Source organism: Bison bison, unplaced genomic scaffold (genome assembly GCF_000754665.1).
Source record: "Bison bison bison isolate TAMUID 2011002044 unplaced genomic scaffold, Bison_UMD1.0 scf7180017863790, whole genome shotgun sequence".
In the NCBI taxonomy this organism is placed as follows: Eukaryota; Metazoa; Chordata; class Mammalia; order Artiodactyla; family Bovidae; genus Bison; species Bison bison.
Window position 1 is genome coordinate 504,122 of NW_011494362.1, and position 15,406 is coordinate 519,527.

The 15,406-nt window shown below is 40.2% G+C and overlaps 1 protein-coding gene across 2 annotated transcripts in view; it reads left to right on the plus strand.

Annotated features, from left to right (window-relative positions):
• Window positions 1-941: 941 nt before the first annotated feature.
• The window catches only part of RFC1 (replication factor C (activator 1) 1, 145kDa), a 77,968-nt gene continuing 63,503 nt past the window's right edge, over window positions 942-15,406 (plus strand). For both annotated transcript variants that reach the window (XM_010833574.1, XM_010833573.1), the window contains exons 1-2: window positions 942-1,101; window positions 15,311-15,403. In XM_010833574.1, the coding sequence (XP_010831876.1) occupies window positions 1,099-1,101; window positions 15,311-15,403 (96 nt within the window). In that variant the 5' untranslated portion in view covers window positions 942-1,098. The remainder of the gene's footprint in view (window positions 1,102-15,310; window positions 15,404-15,406) is intronic.

Consider the following 15,406-nt stretch of genomic DNA (forward strand, 5'->3'; position numbering starts at 1 on the left):
CTAGCTCCACCTTAACCTCTGTTTCATTCCTGAAGGCTTTGCTATCTTTCATTGCAGAGATACTGGGTGTGATAAGATGCAAGATGGAACAAGGGGTGGGTGAGGGTGGATAAGGAATTGAAAGTCTAGGGCCAAACCTGGAGATACTGCTCTTCCTATTAAACTACTTAAGGTCTCCATTTTCTCTTAAATTGTATGCAAATGTCACATTCTATTCCCAAATGCCATTGCTTATCTATTAATATAAAACTTGTTTACTCCAAAGCTTTTGGGATCATCGTTCTTCTAGGGAGATGTACCTCGTTTACGCCTTGGCTTCCAACACACTTCTTTGAGAGACTCAGCAGCAGCTGAGGTAGGTTTGGGAATTTGAAGGCCTAGATTCTCAGTTAGGGCCCCTAGCTTGTTTGGGCGTTATATTCTTCATTTATAAAATGGAGTGGGTGGTAATGACTATTTTATCAAAGTCTTTTTTGTTCTGGAATTATACAATATAAAATTGTCCTAAAAGTGTTTTCAAAGTGTGGGTCTCCACTTAAAAGTAGGCGAACAAAACCAACTGGATTGGTCAAACATTTAAAAGAAGATCAGGGTAAATACTGTTTGGTGAAATTTTTATTTCAGAATAGATGTTAAAATGTAATTTGTGAAACATACACCTAAAATGTTTGCCTTACTGCGGCTGGTAATAGAAACATTTTTTTAAAAAATATAAACATTTTAAAGCTACTAAGGAGGGCAATGAAACCTCCAAAGGTGCCTGCCCTCGGAGGACATCGATCTCGAGACCTCCCCAATTGAGGGCCCCTACCAAAAGTCGAAGGCGCAAAACAAGGCTCGGACCATGGTCCAGCCACTCCTTGCGACGCCAGCGTCGCGGCGGTCTCAAGGGCCGCACCTGGGCTCACGTAGCGCCTCCCGCCTCCCGCCGGGACCCAAAAGAAGCTGCGCGCCTCCTGACGTCATCACCGGGCGCCGCTGCCTCGACCTCCTTCCACTTCGCGGGAGAAGTTGTTGGCGCGAATGGATCCCGAGCCCCGGTAACGGATTCCCCAGCCGGCCGGGCCTGCTTGCTCGCGCGTTCATCCGTGGGCTGCAATGGTGAGCCCTTGGGAAAGGCTTCGCGGCTAGGGGGCTGGGGAGAGTTCGCAGGCAGGGCGTGGACCTGGCTTTCCTGGCGTGGAGTGTCTGGGAGGACCGGGATGCGTGGCCCCGGAAGGGAACGAAGGCACGAAAGGGGCTAAAAACTGGGCTCCGGGCGCACAGCTTTCCTTCCACTGGGGGCTTCAGCTTTCGGTCGCAGCCAGCGCTCAGCGCTCTTGGTGCTGCGCGGCAGCTTCACGTTTTCCCACTGTTGGGGGAAGGGAGGAAGGAAGGGAGTAATGAGGTGATTTGGGGGGCCCAGGGGTAAAGTTGCTTTTCCTGTTAAGTGTTGCCTCCAGCCTCTGTTTGAGTCCTGCCTAAAGCGTTGATTTCAAGCTTTGGGTGTCAGAGAAGAAGAATCGAACAAACTTCCTTTCTGATGAACAAGTTTCAGGCCTTCAACTTTCGTCTTTAACAACACCGCGAAATGCTCTCATGAATAAGTTTCTCAGCCTTCAGTTTTCGTACTTTGCTCATTAGCAGCTCCGCGAGGTGCTCATCAGCCGTTTTAAGATCGAGGGCACGGGGAGGATGTTTTATTGTGTTCAGATGAGTTCATAGAAATTAAAGGGATAATACGGTTTACAGGAGGGAGGGCAAACCTGGGAGGAGCAGCTGTAGTGCATTTGACAGCTGTCATCGCTTGTCACCTGATATTAAAAATAATCTTAAAAAAACCCTCAGTGCCTAATTCTGCATAAACCATATAAATAGTGAAATAATTATGCAGCCGTCAAAACAAAACATTCATGCTAGAATGGCAGTAGATACTAGTGTGTGTTTGAAATATTTTAATGTAAAGGATAGTTTATTGTGCTGCGTTAAGCTGGAGTCTACTTAATAATCAGACATTTTTTTTCAGTCATTTTATTTGTCACAGTGTCAACATTCTGGGCTGTGTGTGTGTAATTTTATGCCAGATTCGGAAACCTTACAGCCCTTTGTGTTTCTTCTCAAGAGAAGGATGAAATAATGATAACAGCGTAATAGCCAGCTTGTAGCAAGTATCTTCAGGTGGCTATGTGGGCTGTTTGTTTTACATGTCTTTTCTCATTTAAACCTCACAGCAATCCAGTTTTAAAGATGGTAAAGGGGGCCTTTAGAGTTTAAAACACTTTGTGATGTAACTAATAAATGGTTGAACTAGAGTTAGAACCTAGGTTTTTCTGACCACCACATTGTGCCACCCTCCTAAAATGACTGTAATTAGTAATTACATTTTGGACTTAAGGCACTGCATGGTAATTGTGGAAAATTCTTAAGGTTTGGAGTCTTGAAGGTAAGAGTGAGGCGATGTTTTGGTATTGCTCTGCCATTTAATGATGAAGTGGTTTTTGAACAAGTAAATACCTTAACTTTAACCTCTTAAATTATGTTTCCTTAACTGTAGAAAGGGAGAAATACAGCTGCCTTGAGTGATTGTCTTGAAGGTTAAACAAAATCATAAATGTAAAGCTTCTATTGTGGTCCCTGGCTTGTGGTAGGAAACATACAACTACATGACCAATGATCTGTATTTCTCAGCAAGGATTGTGTGGAACATTAAAGAGTTTAAGGGGCATCAGAGATACCTTTGATGTTGTCAGTTATGGAGAATGATAGCTTATGTAGTCAACTTTTGATCATTCAGGTATTTTACATAATTGGTTCTTCTTAGTACTCCTGTTAAAGGTGCAGATGAAAAATAAAGCCCTTCTCAAAAAAAGTGGGAGTCAAAGGGATCGGTTTTGCTGTTTGTTTGTAAAGGGAAAAGATTCTATAAAGAACATAACAAGTTTGGATTTTATTGGTGTTTAGTTCTCTCTTTAGTACAAAAATGAGCAGATCCTCGACCAAAATTCTGTTCAATCTATGTTTATTAGACACCTGGAGAAGGCAGTGGCACACCACTCCAGCACTCTTGTCTGGAAAATCCCATGGATGGAGGAGCCTGGTGGGCTGCGGTCCATGGGGTTGGGAAGAGTCGGACACGACTGAGCGACTTCCCTTTCACTTCTCACTTTCATGCATTGGAGAAGGAAATGGCAACCCACTCCAGCGTTCTTGCCTGGAGAATCCCAGGGACTGGGGAGCCTGGTGGGCTGCTGTCTGTGGGGTCGCACAGAGTCGGACATGACTGAAGTGACTTAGCAGCAGCAGCAGCAGCACACAAGTTATATTGTACAGTAGTTTGTAACTTTGGATCACAGCTCTCCCTTTGATAATGTGGTGAATGGTATGCAAGTTTGCCGCCCACAGAAATACGTAAGGACATATACACACCACTTAAGGGGATTCACATATCTTCTGAGGCCCTTCGATAGATGTAAGGTTAACAACTCTTGCCCTGGGAGCTGCATCTTTTTCTCAAATCTTTTCCAGTTAAAAGTTATCAAAGGTGTAAAATACTGTGTATCTACAAAATGGAATACTGTGCAACCATCAAAAAGAGAAAACTTTGTGCCCTGATACGGAACAGTTGCCAAAATAATTCAGTGAAAAAAGAAGATACAAGACAGTATGTAAAATATGCTGCCAGTTTATTGTAGAAAAGGAGAGAAAAGAATATATACATATTTGCTTGAAGATGGGAAGGATACACAAGGCACTGATAACATCTGTTGCCTCCAAAGATGGGAAATGTGTGTCTGAGAGGCAGGGTAGGAGGGAGACATTTTACCCTTTTGAATTTTTGAACCATGTGAATATAATGTCTATTAAAGGAATTGAAATGAAAATAAATAGAATAAAAAGTAGCCATGTAAATGATCTGGATTGCTATGAGGATTTAATTATTTGCTTAAAACATTAATAAAACTTGAGAGATGCCATTTAAAAAAGTCAGCATATTTAATTCATTGACTGTCATAGTTATTTATTGAAAAGTTTGAATTAGACAGGCATGAGACTTGAGGGATGAGAGAGGTGAGAGCACATCTAAGCTGCTGCTTTGCCATATTCTAGGGGAGACCTTTCACATTGAAGTTTACTGCATGAATGCGTCCCTGGAGCAGTTGTCACCCTTTTGTATTAATAATGTAACTTTTGCCATTTGTACTAGTACTTGACGTATAAGACTCTTCTTTCCTTTCCAGGCTCATCTATCTGTTCTTTGAGTGTGTTAAGCTGGTTCTGTCTCAGCTTTTATTTTTATTTCCTCTCCTTGGGATACTCTTCCTCCTCTTGGAATACTCTGCCTTTTTCTCACTCATTCAAGTGTCAGTCATCACTTCCTCAGAGCTTTCCGCGTCATATCTAAGAAACCCATTACCTAATCCAGGGTCATGCAGATTTATGCTTCTATTGTCTTCTGACAATTTTATAGTTTTAGCTCTTAACATTTAGGACTTTGATCCATTTTGAGTTAATTTTTGTATATGGTGTGAAGTGGGGGGAGGGGGTCCAAGTTTTTTTTTTTTTTTGCATGTGGGTCTCCAGTTGTTTCTGCACCACTTGCAAAGTATTCTTTTCTCATTGAATTGTCTTGGCTCCCTTGTCAAAAATCAGTTTACCATAAGTGTGAAGGTTTCTTTCTGGACACTGAATTCTATTCCATTGATCTATGTGTTTTCCCTAAAGCCAGTAATGCACTGGCTTTATTACTGTAGCCTTGTGGTGCATTTTTAAATTGGGAGGTGTAAGTCCTTCAAATTAGACCTTTTTCAGGATTGTTTTGCCTGTTCTGGATCCCTTGAATTTCTAAAATATAAATTTTAGAATCAGCAAAGAAGCCAGCTAGGATTTTGTTAGGGATTGTATTGAATCTGTAAATCAATTTGGAAAGTATTGCCATCCTAACAACATAATGTCTTCTGATCCATGAATATGGGCTATCTTTCCATTTGTTTGTGTCTTCTTTAATTGCTTTATACAATATTTTATAGTTTTCAGAGTATGGATTTAACACTTCTGTCAAATTTATTTGTAAGTGTTTTGTTCTTATTGATGATGCTATTTTGTTCTTATTGATGATGCTATAGATGGAATTGTTAATTTCATTTCTGGTTTGTTCTTGTGAAAAGTATAGAAATACAGTTGGTTTTAGTATATTGATCTTGTATCCTGCAACCTTGTAGAACTCATTTAAATTAGTTCTAACAGTTATTTTAGTAAATTCCTTAGGCTTTTCTTTATTTAAGATCATTTCAGCTGCAAATAAAAATAATTTTGCTTCTTTCTGCCCAGTCTGGTATGCCTTTTATAATTTATTTTTGCCTAATGGGTTTCTTTTTTTTTTTTTTAACCAGAGTGTTGAATAAGAGTGGTGAGAATGGATCTCTCTCCTGAACTTAGGGAATTACATTCCAACAGCTTACCTGTCGTTTTTAAAGTATAAGGTTTTAATATAATTTAAAATTGTTTAATTTCATTTGTCTATTCTGTGCTGCTGTTAATATACAGTTTTAGTCAGATATATCATTTTGCATTTAACTCTTTTTCAGGATAATAGAGTTTTGCATTTGGATAGATTTTGTGATGTGTGTTGGTGATAATCAATTTCTGCTTGTGGATTTGGTGGATGAATTAAACATATTAATCAAAAATATTTGTATTTCTTTACTTTCAAAATAGAGAAGTAAAGCCAACCCCACAGAGCACTGCAGTGCTTATTTTGCATAAAATCCTGTACTCTTCAAAGTCGGTGAACAGAGTGCATGATATGGTTTCTCTTTGCATTTTTGGTAGACAGATATAACTTGTTGCTGGTTGAGCCCATGTGCAGTGGAAAAGTTACTAGCTGTTTGGTTATACTTCAAGGTAAATATGTATTAGCTTTTGTGCTTTGATCTTTTAAAGTTAAAAGGTCATTATGGTAGCTTCCTTTGTGCAGGTTTAGGAGTATTTATTGCAAAGATTTTTTTTTTTTTTTGTCTCTAACTCTACTAATAGATTTGTAATTAGCAGATTTGGAAACTTCTAAAAATTAATAATTTTTTTTTTGAGTATTGGTGAGATCTGGTACTTTGTCTGGACTTAATGTCAGTTCAGTTCAGTCGCTCAGATCAGATCAGATCAGTCGCTCAGTCGTGTCTGACTCTTTGCGACCCCATCCAGCCATCTTATCTTCTGTCGTCCCCTTCTCCTGCTCCCAATCCCTCCCAGCATCAGAGTCTTTTCCAATGAGTCAACTCTTCGCATGTGGTGGCCAAAGTACTGGAGTTTCAGCTTTAGCATCATTCCTTCCAAAGAAATCCCAGGGCTGATCTCCTTCAGAAGGACTGGTTGGATCTCCTTGCAGTCCAAGGGACTCTCAAGAGTCTTCTCCAACACCACAGTTCCAAAGCATCAATTCTTCGGCGCTCAGCCTTCTTCACAGTCCAACTCTCACATCCATACATGACCACAGGAAAAACCATAACCTTGACTAGACAAACCTTTGTTGGCAAAGTAATGTCTCTGCTTTTGAATATGCTATCTAGATTGGTCATAACTTTCCTTCCAAGGAGTAAGCGTCTTTTAATTTCATGGCAGCAGTCACCATCTGCAGTGATTTTGGAGCCCCCCAAAATAAAGTCTGACACCGTTTCCACTGTTTCCCCATCTATTTCCCATGAAGTGATGGGACCGGATGCCATGATCTTCGTTTTCTGAATGTTGAGCTTTAAGCCCACTTTTTCACTCTCCACTTTCACTTTCATCAAGAGACTTTTGAGTTCGTCTTCACTTTCTGCCATAAGGGTGGTGTCATCTGCATATCTGAGGTTATTGATATTTCTCCCGGCAATCTTGATTCCAGCTTGTGCTTCTTCCAGCCCAGCGTTTCTCATGATGTACTCTGCATAGAAGTTAAATAAGCAGGGTGATAATATACAGCCTTGACGGACTCCTTTTCCTATTTGGAACCAGTCGGTTGTTCCATGTCCAGTTCTAACTGTTGCTTCCTGATCTGCATACAGACCTCTCAAGAGGCAGGTCAGGCGGTCTGGTATTCCCATCTCTTTCAGAATTGTCCACAGTTTATTGTGATCCACACAGTCAAAGGCTTTGGCATAGTCAATCAAGCAGAAATAGATGTTTTTCTGGAACTCTCTTGCTTTTCCCATGATCCAGCGGATGTTGGCAATTTGATCTCTGGTTCCTCTGCCTTTTCTAAAACCAGCTTGAACATCAGGAAGTTCACGGTTCACATATTGCTGAAGCCTGGCTTGGAGAATTTTGAGCATTACTTTACTAGCGTGTGAGATGAGTGCAATTGTGCGGTAGTTTGAGCATTCTTTGGCATTGCCTTTCTTTGGGATTGGAATGAAAACTGCCCTTTCCAGTCCTGTGGCCACTGCTGAGTTTTCCAAATTTGCTGGCATATTGAGTGCAGCACTTTCACAGCATCATCTTTCAGGATTTGGAATAGCTCAACTGGAATTTCATCACCTCCACTAGCTTTGTTCGTAGTGATGCTTTCTAAGGCCCACTTGATCACACCATTGTGATTATCTGGGTCGTGAAGATCTTTTTTGTACAGTTCTTCTATGTATTCTTGCCATCTCTTCTTAATATCTTCTGCTTCTGTTAGGTCCATACCATTTCTGTCCTTTATCGAGCCCATCTTTGCATGAAATGTTCCTTTGGCGTCTCTGATTTTCTTGAAGAGATGTCTAGTCTTTCCCATTCTGTTGTTTTCCTCTATTTCTTTGCATTGATCGCTGAAGAAGGCTTTCTTATCTCTTCTTGCTATTCTTTGGAACTCTGCATTCAGATGTTTATATCTTTTCTTTTCTCCTTTGCTTTTCGCTTCTCTTCTTTTCACAGCTATTTGTAAGGCCTCCCCAGACAGCCATTTTGCTTTTCTGCATTTCTTTTCTATGGGGATGGTCTTGATCCCTGTCTCCTGTACAATGTCATGAACCTCAGTCGCTCAGTCCTGTCCAATTCTTTGAGACCCCATGAACCGCAGCACGCCAGGCCTCCCTCTCTATCACCAACTCCCAGAGTCCACCCAAATCCATGTCCATTGAGTCAGTGATGCCATCCAACCATCTTATCCTCTGTCCTCCCCTTCTCCTCCTGCCCTCAAACTTTCCTAGCATCAGGGTCTTTTCCAGTGAGTCAGCTCTTCACATCAGGTGGCCAATGTGTTGGAGTTTCAGCTTCAACATCAGTCCTTCCAATGAATACCCAGAACTGAATTCCTTCAGGTTGGACTGGTTGGATCTCCTTGCAGTCCAAGGGACTCTCAAGAGTCTTCTGCAACACCACAGTTCAAAAGCGTCAATTCTGCGGCACTCAGCTTTCTTTATAGTCCAACTCTCACATCCATACATGACCACTGGAAAAACCATAGCCTCGACTAGACGGACCTTTGTTGACAAAGTAATGTCTGTGCTTTTTAATATGCTGTCTAGGTTGGTCATAACTTTCTTTCCAATGTACATGTATATTAAATTGCATTTGGGCTGCCTGATAGGCAATGCTTTTCTTTAATAGTGTTGTAGAATTGTTAGTTACACCTTAGGGTAGGAGAGTGCAACAGATCTTTCCCTTTTGCTTACATTTATGTGACTCAGCTGGTAAAGAATCTGCCTGCAATGTGGGAGACCTGGGTTCCATCCCTGAATTGGGAAGATCCCCTGGAGAAGGGAAAGGCTACCCACTCCAGTATTCTGGCCTGGAGAATTCCATGGGCTGTATAGTCCATGGGGTCACAAAGAGTCAGACATGACTGAATAACTTTCAGTTCACTTCAAGAACGTCTTGTATTTCAAAGCATTTACTAGAAAATGTCTTGTTGGCGTTTTCAGTTTTTTCATCTATGAGTTAAAGTTAAAGAATGTCATAGACTTTGTTATGTGGATTAAATTATTTTTTTTAAATGTTTAAATCATTGTCTGGCACAGAGTAAGTCCTATTTAAGGGTTTGTTAAAAAAGTAAATAGGGACTTCCTTGGCAGTCCAGTGGCTCAGAACCTGCCTTCCAATGCAGGGGACGCAGGTTCAACTGCTGGTCCTGGAACTAGGATCCTGCATGTTGCAGCTAAGCCCTGGTGCTGCAGCTGCTGAGCCCACACTCTCTGGAGCCCACAAACCACAACTTGAGGGCCTGCATGCTGCAAAGAAGAGCCCATGGTGGAAGATCCCACATGCAGCAACAGAGATCCTGTGTGCCCCAGTTAAGACCCAACACAGCCAAGTAGATAAATATTTTTTTATAAAGTAAATGAAGCCCTAAATCAGGGCATTGGCAATAGAAATAGAAGAAAGAGGACAGCAGTATTCAGGAGCTTCTTAGATAGGATAGTGAGGTGGAGGGTCAGAATGAGGAGGAGAAACAGTGCCCATTTTTCTGTTTTGAGTGAATGCTGGTGCTGTGCATTGAGGTGGGAAATAGAAACAAGTGCCCCCAAAATCTGAGCTTGGTTTTGGATGTTATGAGTTGGAGGCACTTGGGGCATTTGGATAGAGGTGAAGATGACAGACTGTTTGGCTATGTGAATATGGAGCTCAGAGGTCTGGAGTAGACACAAGATTTAGGAGGCTCAGGTGGCTCAGTGTTAAAGAATCCACCTGCTAAGCAGGAGACGTGGGTTCGATCCCTGAGTCAGGAAGATCCCCTGGAGAAGAAAATGACAACCCACTCCAGTATTCTTGCCTGGAAAGTTCCATGGACAGAGGAGCCTGGTGGGCTTTAGTCCATGAGGCCTCCAAGAGTTGGTCACGACTGAGCGACTAAATAGCAGCAGCAGTGTGTTTTTAAGGGGTACCTGATTTTGAGATGGATGTAAGTTAGCTTATGCAGTGTGAGTATGTGAATCAGAAGTTTTTAACTTAAAGTTCATGGAGAGCCATTAATAGGCTTTAGAGAAAAGCTGTGAAGAAGAGTATTATACTAAAAGTGAAAGTATTTTGTTTTTTGTAGCCACAATACTCTAATATGACAAGAGTACCATATGATAGAAGAGTCAATTTGAATAATTTTCCTGGGAAATAGTACACAATAATGTTAATTTAATACCTGCTTAAAATTCCTTAAAACAAAGAGCAGTAAATAAAGTCATCCCCACAAATTAATCTCAAAGTTTATTTTAATAAGCAATCTTTAAAAACAAATCTACCATCAATTTCATTTTACACAGTTAAGAACCATTCTTTCTGAGCCCAGGTGTGAAGGTCAGTGACTTGGAAATAACCACTCATGTGTTTCACCTTTATTAATTAAGCATCTGCTTATCCGAGGTGCTGGCCCTGTACTTGAGATAGAGAGGTGAGTAAGATAGCAAGCCTCCTGTATGGAATTTATAGCAATGTGTTCAAACTCAGATTTCTATGAGTATCCAAAGTATCTCCTACTAATCATTTTCGGGCCCATTTCAGGTCTGTCTTCTGTCCTTGAGGCTGTCTGTATTAGGTGCTCCTGGTGCTTTTACAGTTTTGTGATTAGCTCTGTCTTAGCACTCTTTTGTATTTAATTCTTCATATACTAATTTGTCTCCCAGGTAACTTTATGAGGTCTTTTTCCTGTTTGTGTCCTAAGTCCCTGGCATGGTGCCTGTCTGTAATCACATAAGGATCAAATGTATCAGGAATAATAAGGGAAAGGCCATATTGCCAGTGATGGGGTGTCAGGATCTATCAGGGCTTCCCTGATAGCTCAGTTGGTAAAGAATCCGCTTGCAATGCAGGAGACTCCAGTTCGATTCCTGGGTTGGGAAGATCTGCTGGAGAAGGAATAGGCTACCCATTCCAGTATTCTTGGGCTTCCCTTGTGACTCAGCTGGTAAAGAATCGCCTGCAATACGGGAGATCTGGGTTCGATCCCTGGGTTGGGAAGATCCCCTGGAGAAGGGAAAGGCTACCCACTCCAGTATTCTGGCCTGGAGAATTCCATGGACTGTTGTCACAAAGAGTTGGACATGACTGAGTGACTTTCACTTAGAATTATGGTAAAACGATGAGGGGGCAGTCGTGGTCAAGTAGAGAACTATGAAAGGAATTTGGAGTCAGAGGACCAGGTTGCAATCTGGGTGTGCCATCTCTGATCCCCACCAGAATCTTGTGAGGCAAGTGGCATTATGAGGAAATAGGGCCAGAAAAGTTAAGTAATTCATCCCAAGTGCCTGGTGCATGTGTGCTAAGTTGCCTCAGTTGTGTCTGACTCTTTGTAACGCTATGGATGGTAGCCCACCAGGCTCCTCTGTCCATGGGACTCTGCAGGCAAGAATACTGGAGTGGGTTGCCATGCCTTCCTCCAAGGGATCTTCTGACCCAGGATCGAACCCATTCTCTTCCATCTCCTGCATTGGCAGGCAGGTTCTTTACCACTAGCTCCACCTGGGAAGCCCCCACGTGTCCAGTAAAAGTGAAAGTCGCTCAGTCGTGCGACCCTGTGGACTATACAGTCCGTGGAATTCTCCAGGCCAGAATACTGGGAGTGGGTAACCTTTCCCTTCTCCAAACGATCTTCCCAACCCAGGGATCGAACCCAGGTCTCCCGCATTGTGGGCAGATTCTTTACCAGCTGAGCCACAAGGGATGCCCAAGAATACTGGAGTGGGTAGCCTATCCCTTCTCCAGTGGATCTTCTCCACCCAGGAATCGAACTGGGGTCTCTTGCATTACAGGCAGATTCTTTACCAACTGAGCTATCAGGGAAGCCCAAGGGTCTAGTAGTAAGTGGCAAAACAGCTTATGTTTGTCAGACTTAATTCTACTTACTTATCTATAAAATGGAGATAATTCATTCTATTTGCCTTTATACCTCATAGAATTGTCAAAAGAGATAAATCTGTGTCCAGTAGCTGTAAGTAGAAGTGTGAAAAACTTGTTGCTGTTAGCTGTCTGTGCTAAAATTTGTTTTAATGTTTATGTGATTTTTGCCTAAATCTTTTGCTTTATTTAAACTGTCATGTTCAATTAATAACTATTTAAAAAGAAAGTAAGAGTTAATTGCTACTCTTTTGGTTTCCCCAAATAAAAATGTTTCTTTTACCATTTCTTTTAGAAGTGAAATCCTGGGACAAAGGGTATGCACATTTAAAATTTTGATAAGTGTTGGATTGTCTTGGAAAGGTTATACCAATTTTTACTTTTATTAGCAGTGTAGTGTGTGAGAATCTGTTTCTCCACACCTTTGACATACCTGAACGTGATGAATCTTTTAACACTTAGAGAACAGTAATCAAGTTCCAATTTATTATTTGTCAGGTTGAGCATCTTTTATTGTTTGGTTATTTGCATTTCTTTTATAATTTGTCTGCTGGTAACTTTTATCCATTTTTTCTACTGGATTATCTTTTATTGATTTGTAGGAGCCCTCATATATAATGTGTGGTAGATATTTTCATGTTAGTTATTTTTTAACTGTTTATGATATCTTTTATTTTTATGTAGTCAAATTTTTCTTTCTTAATGGGTAGTTTCTAGTCTTGATGTTCTGCTTGGAAGGACTTCCCTTTGCTAAGATTATAAAAATAAATTAAAAAATGTGTTCCTTTTTCTACTCATATGCTGAGCAAAAATTATTCTGTGCAGGTAAGAGTGATGTTTAGATCCATTATTTGGGAATTTGATTAGTCACTAGTCTTGTTCTTTATTTGATGAAATCTTTAAAGACGTGGAATACCAGGTAGGGACTGTTAATAAAGAGTAAGGTAAAGTCATGATATAAATTAAAGTCAAATTGGTGACCTTTTTCTCTTAGATGTTTATACACCAGATGGCTGCTCACTTTGGAGGTAACTCCTAAAAAAGTGTGAGTAGAATGACTTTCATTCCAATGAAAATTCTTTTTCAAAGGTTTAGATTTTTAGTAGATATTGAGTTAAGATCAGGATGCTGTAATTTAAGTGTTCTGCTGCCGTCAGTGTAAGGGCATGGGGAGTGGGAAAGTAGGGTAGAGTACAGGGAGAGGAAAGGGGTTGTGAATAGGAAGAATTACTTAGGAAGAAAAGGTTACAAAAATGCTTAGCATTGGCAGTGTGGTACAGACAAAAGTCAGAGAGCTCAATGTTACCAGTAGTTCCATTTCCTGAATTATGTTTTGTTTTCTCTTTGTGGTTTTAAGTATTTGTGGTTCCATCACAGATGGAAAACCACCACCGACTTTAAGCTGTTTATTAATGTTCAGTTTTGAACTGTGGTGCATGCGTGCTGTGTGTGTGTATTTGAAAAATCACACTATTTGAAGACTCACTTGGTAATTTCAAAAGTGAAACTCCAATGTGAAACTCTCATTTCCTCCAGAGGCAATAAAGTAAGTAGTTGTCAGCCTCAAATTCAATTCTTTGCAAATTATACGGAAGACTGTGGCTTTCTGGCTTTCTTTATTATCTATTTTTTCTTAGCAACTGACACAAATGTCTCAGTTTCATAGCTAAGATACCATTTTGCGAACAATATATCTTAGATTTTATTAGGATGGATTTGTGACTTTTTAATATTAGGAAATTTACAGAAGAGGGTATAAAACCAGGGAAGTCTGTAACCTTTCAAAAAAATTTAACATGTCTGTGTATCTCGTTTATCTATTTTCTTTATTGACTTAACCACAAAGCTATGTGTTTCTGTGTTTGCAGAACACACTTATTTGGGATTTTTGACATTTTGAGAGTGTGACAATTACCGCCAGGATCGAGGAAAAACATTGTTACCTTTCTTACACTTGACAAAGTACTTTTAACAGGTATTTTCCTCACTACAGTAAAGAGAGAGAGCTTGGAACTGGCAAAAAAAATTGAAGACTCAGGATTATAAACATTGAGGATAGGAATAGGGAAAATAGTTCAACTGCCTCTTGAACCCAGTTCTTTGGAATTCAGATCCTAAATTCTCATATTCTGTGTTCCTTATTCCCTTCCTTTCCTGTGAGTGGAGAACTGTAGGTGGATATGGAGGGATAATAGTACATAAATGAGGGAGAAGGGAAGCTTTTTACTGAGTCAGAATTGTGACAGATGCATAATTAATCCTCATGAAGTGTAAGGAGTATTCGTCTCACTTTACTGATGAGAAAACAGATTAAAAGTCAGGGTCATCCCTTGGTCCAATGGAAAGTGCTAGAGCAGAGATTCATACCAGGGATTTCTTACTCTAAGGGCTATTACCTTTTCTCTACACCACAGTTTATTCAGAGCTTAAATCTAAAAGTCCATCCTAAAGAACATCAATCCTGAATATTCATGGAAAGGACTGATGTTGAAGCTGAAACTCCAATACTTTGGCCACCTGATGCTGGGATTCATTTGAAAAGACCCTGATGCTGGGAAAGATTGAAGGCAGGAGGAGAAGGGGACGACAGAGGATGAGATGGTTGGATGGCATCATCGACTCAATGGACATTAAGTAAACTCCGGGAGTTGGTGATGGACGGGGAGGCCTGGTGTGCTGTAGTCCATGGGGTCGCAAAGAGTCAGACACGACTGAGAAACTGAATTGCACTGAAAATCTAAAAGTGTAGGAAGAATATATATCATAAGAAAGATGAATGATATTAATTATAAATTACATTGTAAAAGTATGATTATTACAAATGTATGATAAATTACATTGTAAATATATGATTAATTTGACAGTAATTGAAGCAAGTGTAATCAAAAATTTTCCTTTGGAATTTGGAAAAATCATGTAATGGGAAATAATTTCAAAGTTCTTAGTTATTAAGGTCTTAAATGTTCAGGGTTGTAAGAGTTATTCTTCTCTCAAACTGGAGTATAACTTCCATAGGCAAGGATTATGTTCTTCAACTCTTTGTCTTTTCCCCTAGTGTGTCTATGACGATGGGATATGTGCAGGCATAATCAATAAATGCTTGTTACTTGCCTCCTTTAATGGTGCTGTTTTTAGCAAAAATTTCCTTTGTTAATTTTTGCCCTGTTGTTGGCCAGATTCTGAGAATTAAAATTACTTTTCATTAGGCACATTATTGTTATTATTTTTGAATCTTTTTGCCTGTGCTGCTCAGCTTGTAGGATCTTAGTTCTCCAACCAGGGATCGAACCTGGGGCCTTAGCAGTAAAAGCTCGGAGTTCTTACCACTGGACCACCAAGGAATTCCCTAGACTCATTATTTTTAACTCAGGTAATTTTATCAGTTAATTTTTGCATATAAAAAGGATGCTGCTGCACACTTGGAGCTATATCATTATGAAAACATGGTTGAGAGTACACCAGTGTGTATGTAGAGTTGTTCCTTTTTACAATTGAGATTAGAATTTTGTGCAGTTAATGTTTGTTTATGAATCTCCTTTTTTGCTTCTAGGATATTCGAAAATTCTTTGGGGTTATACCAAGTGGAAAGAAACTTGTAAGTGAAACAGTAAAGAAGAATGAGAAAACAAAGTCTGCTGAAGAAAGT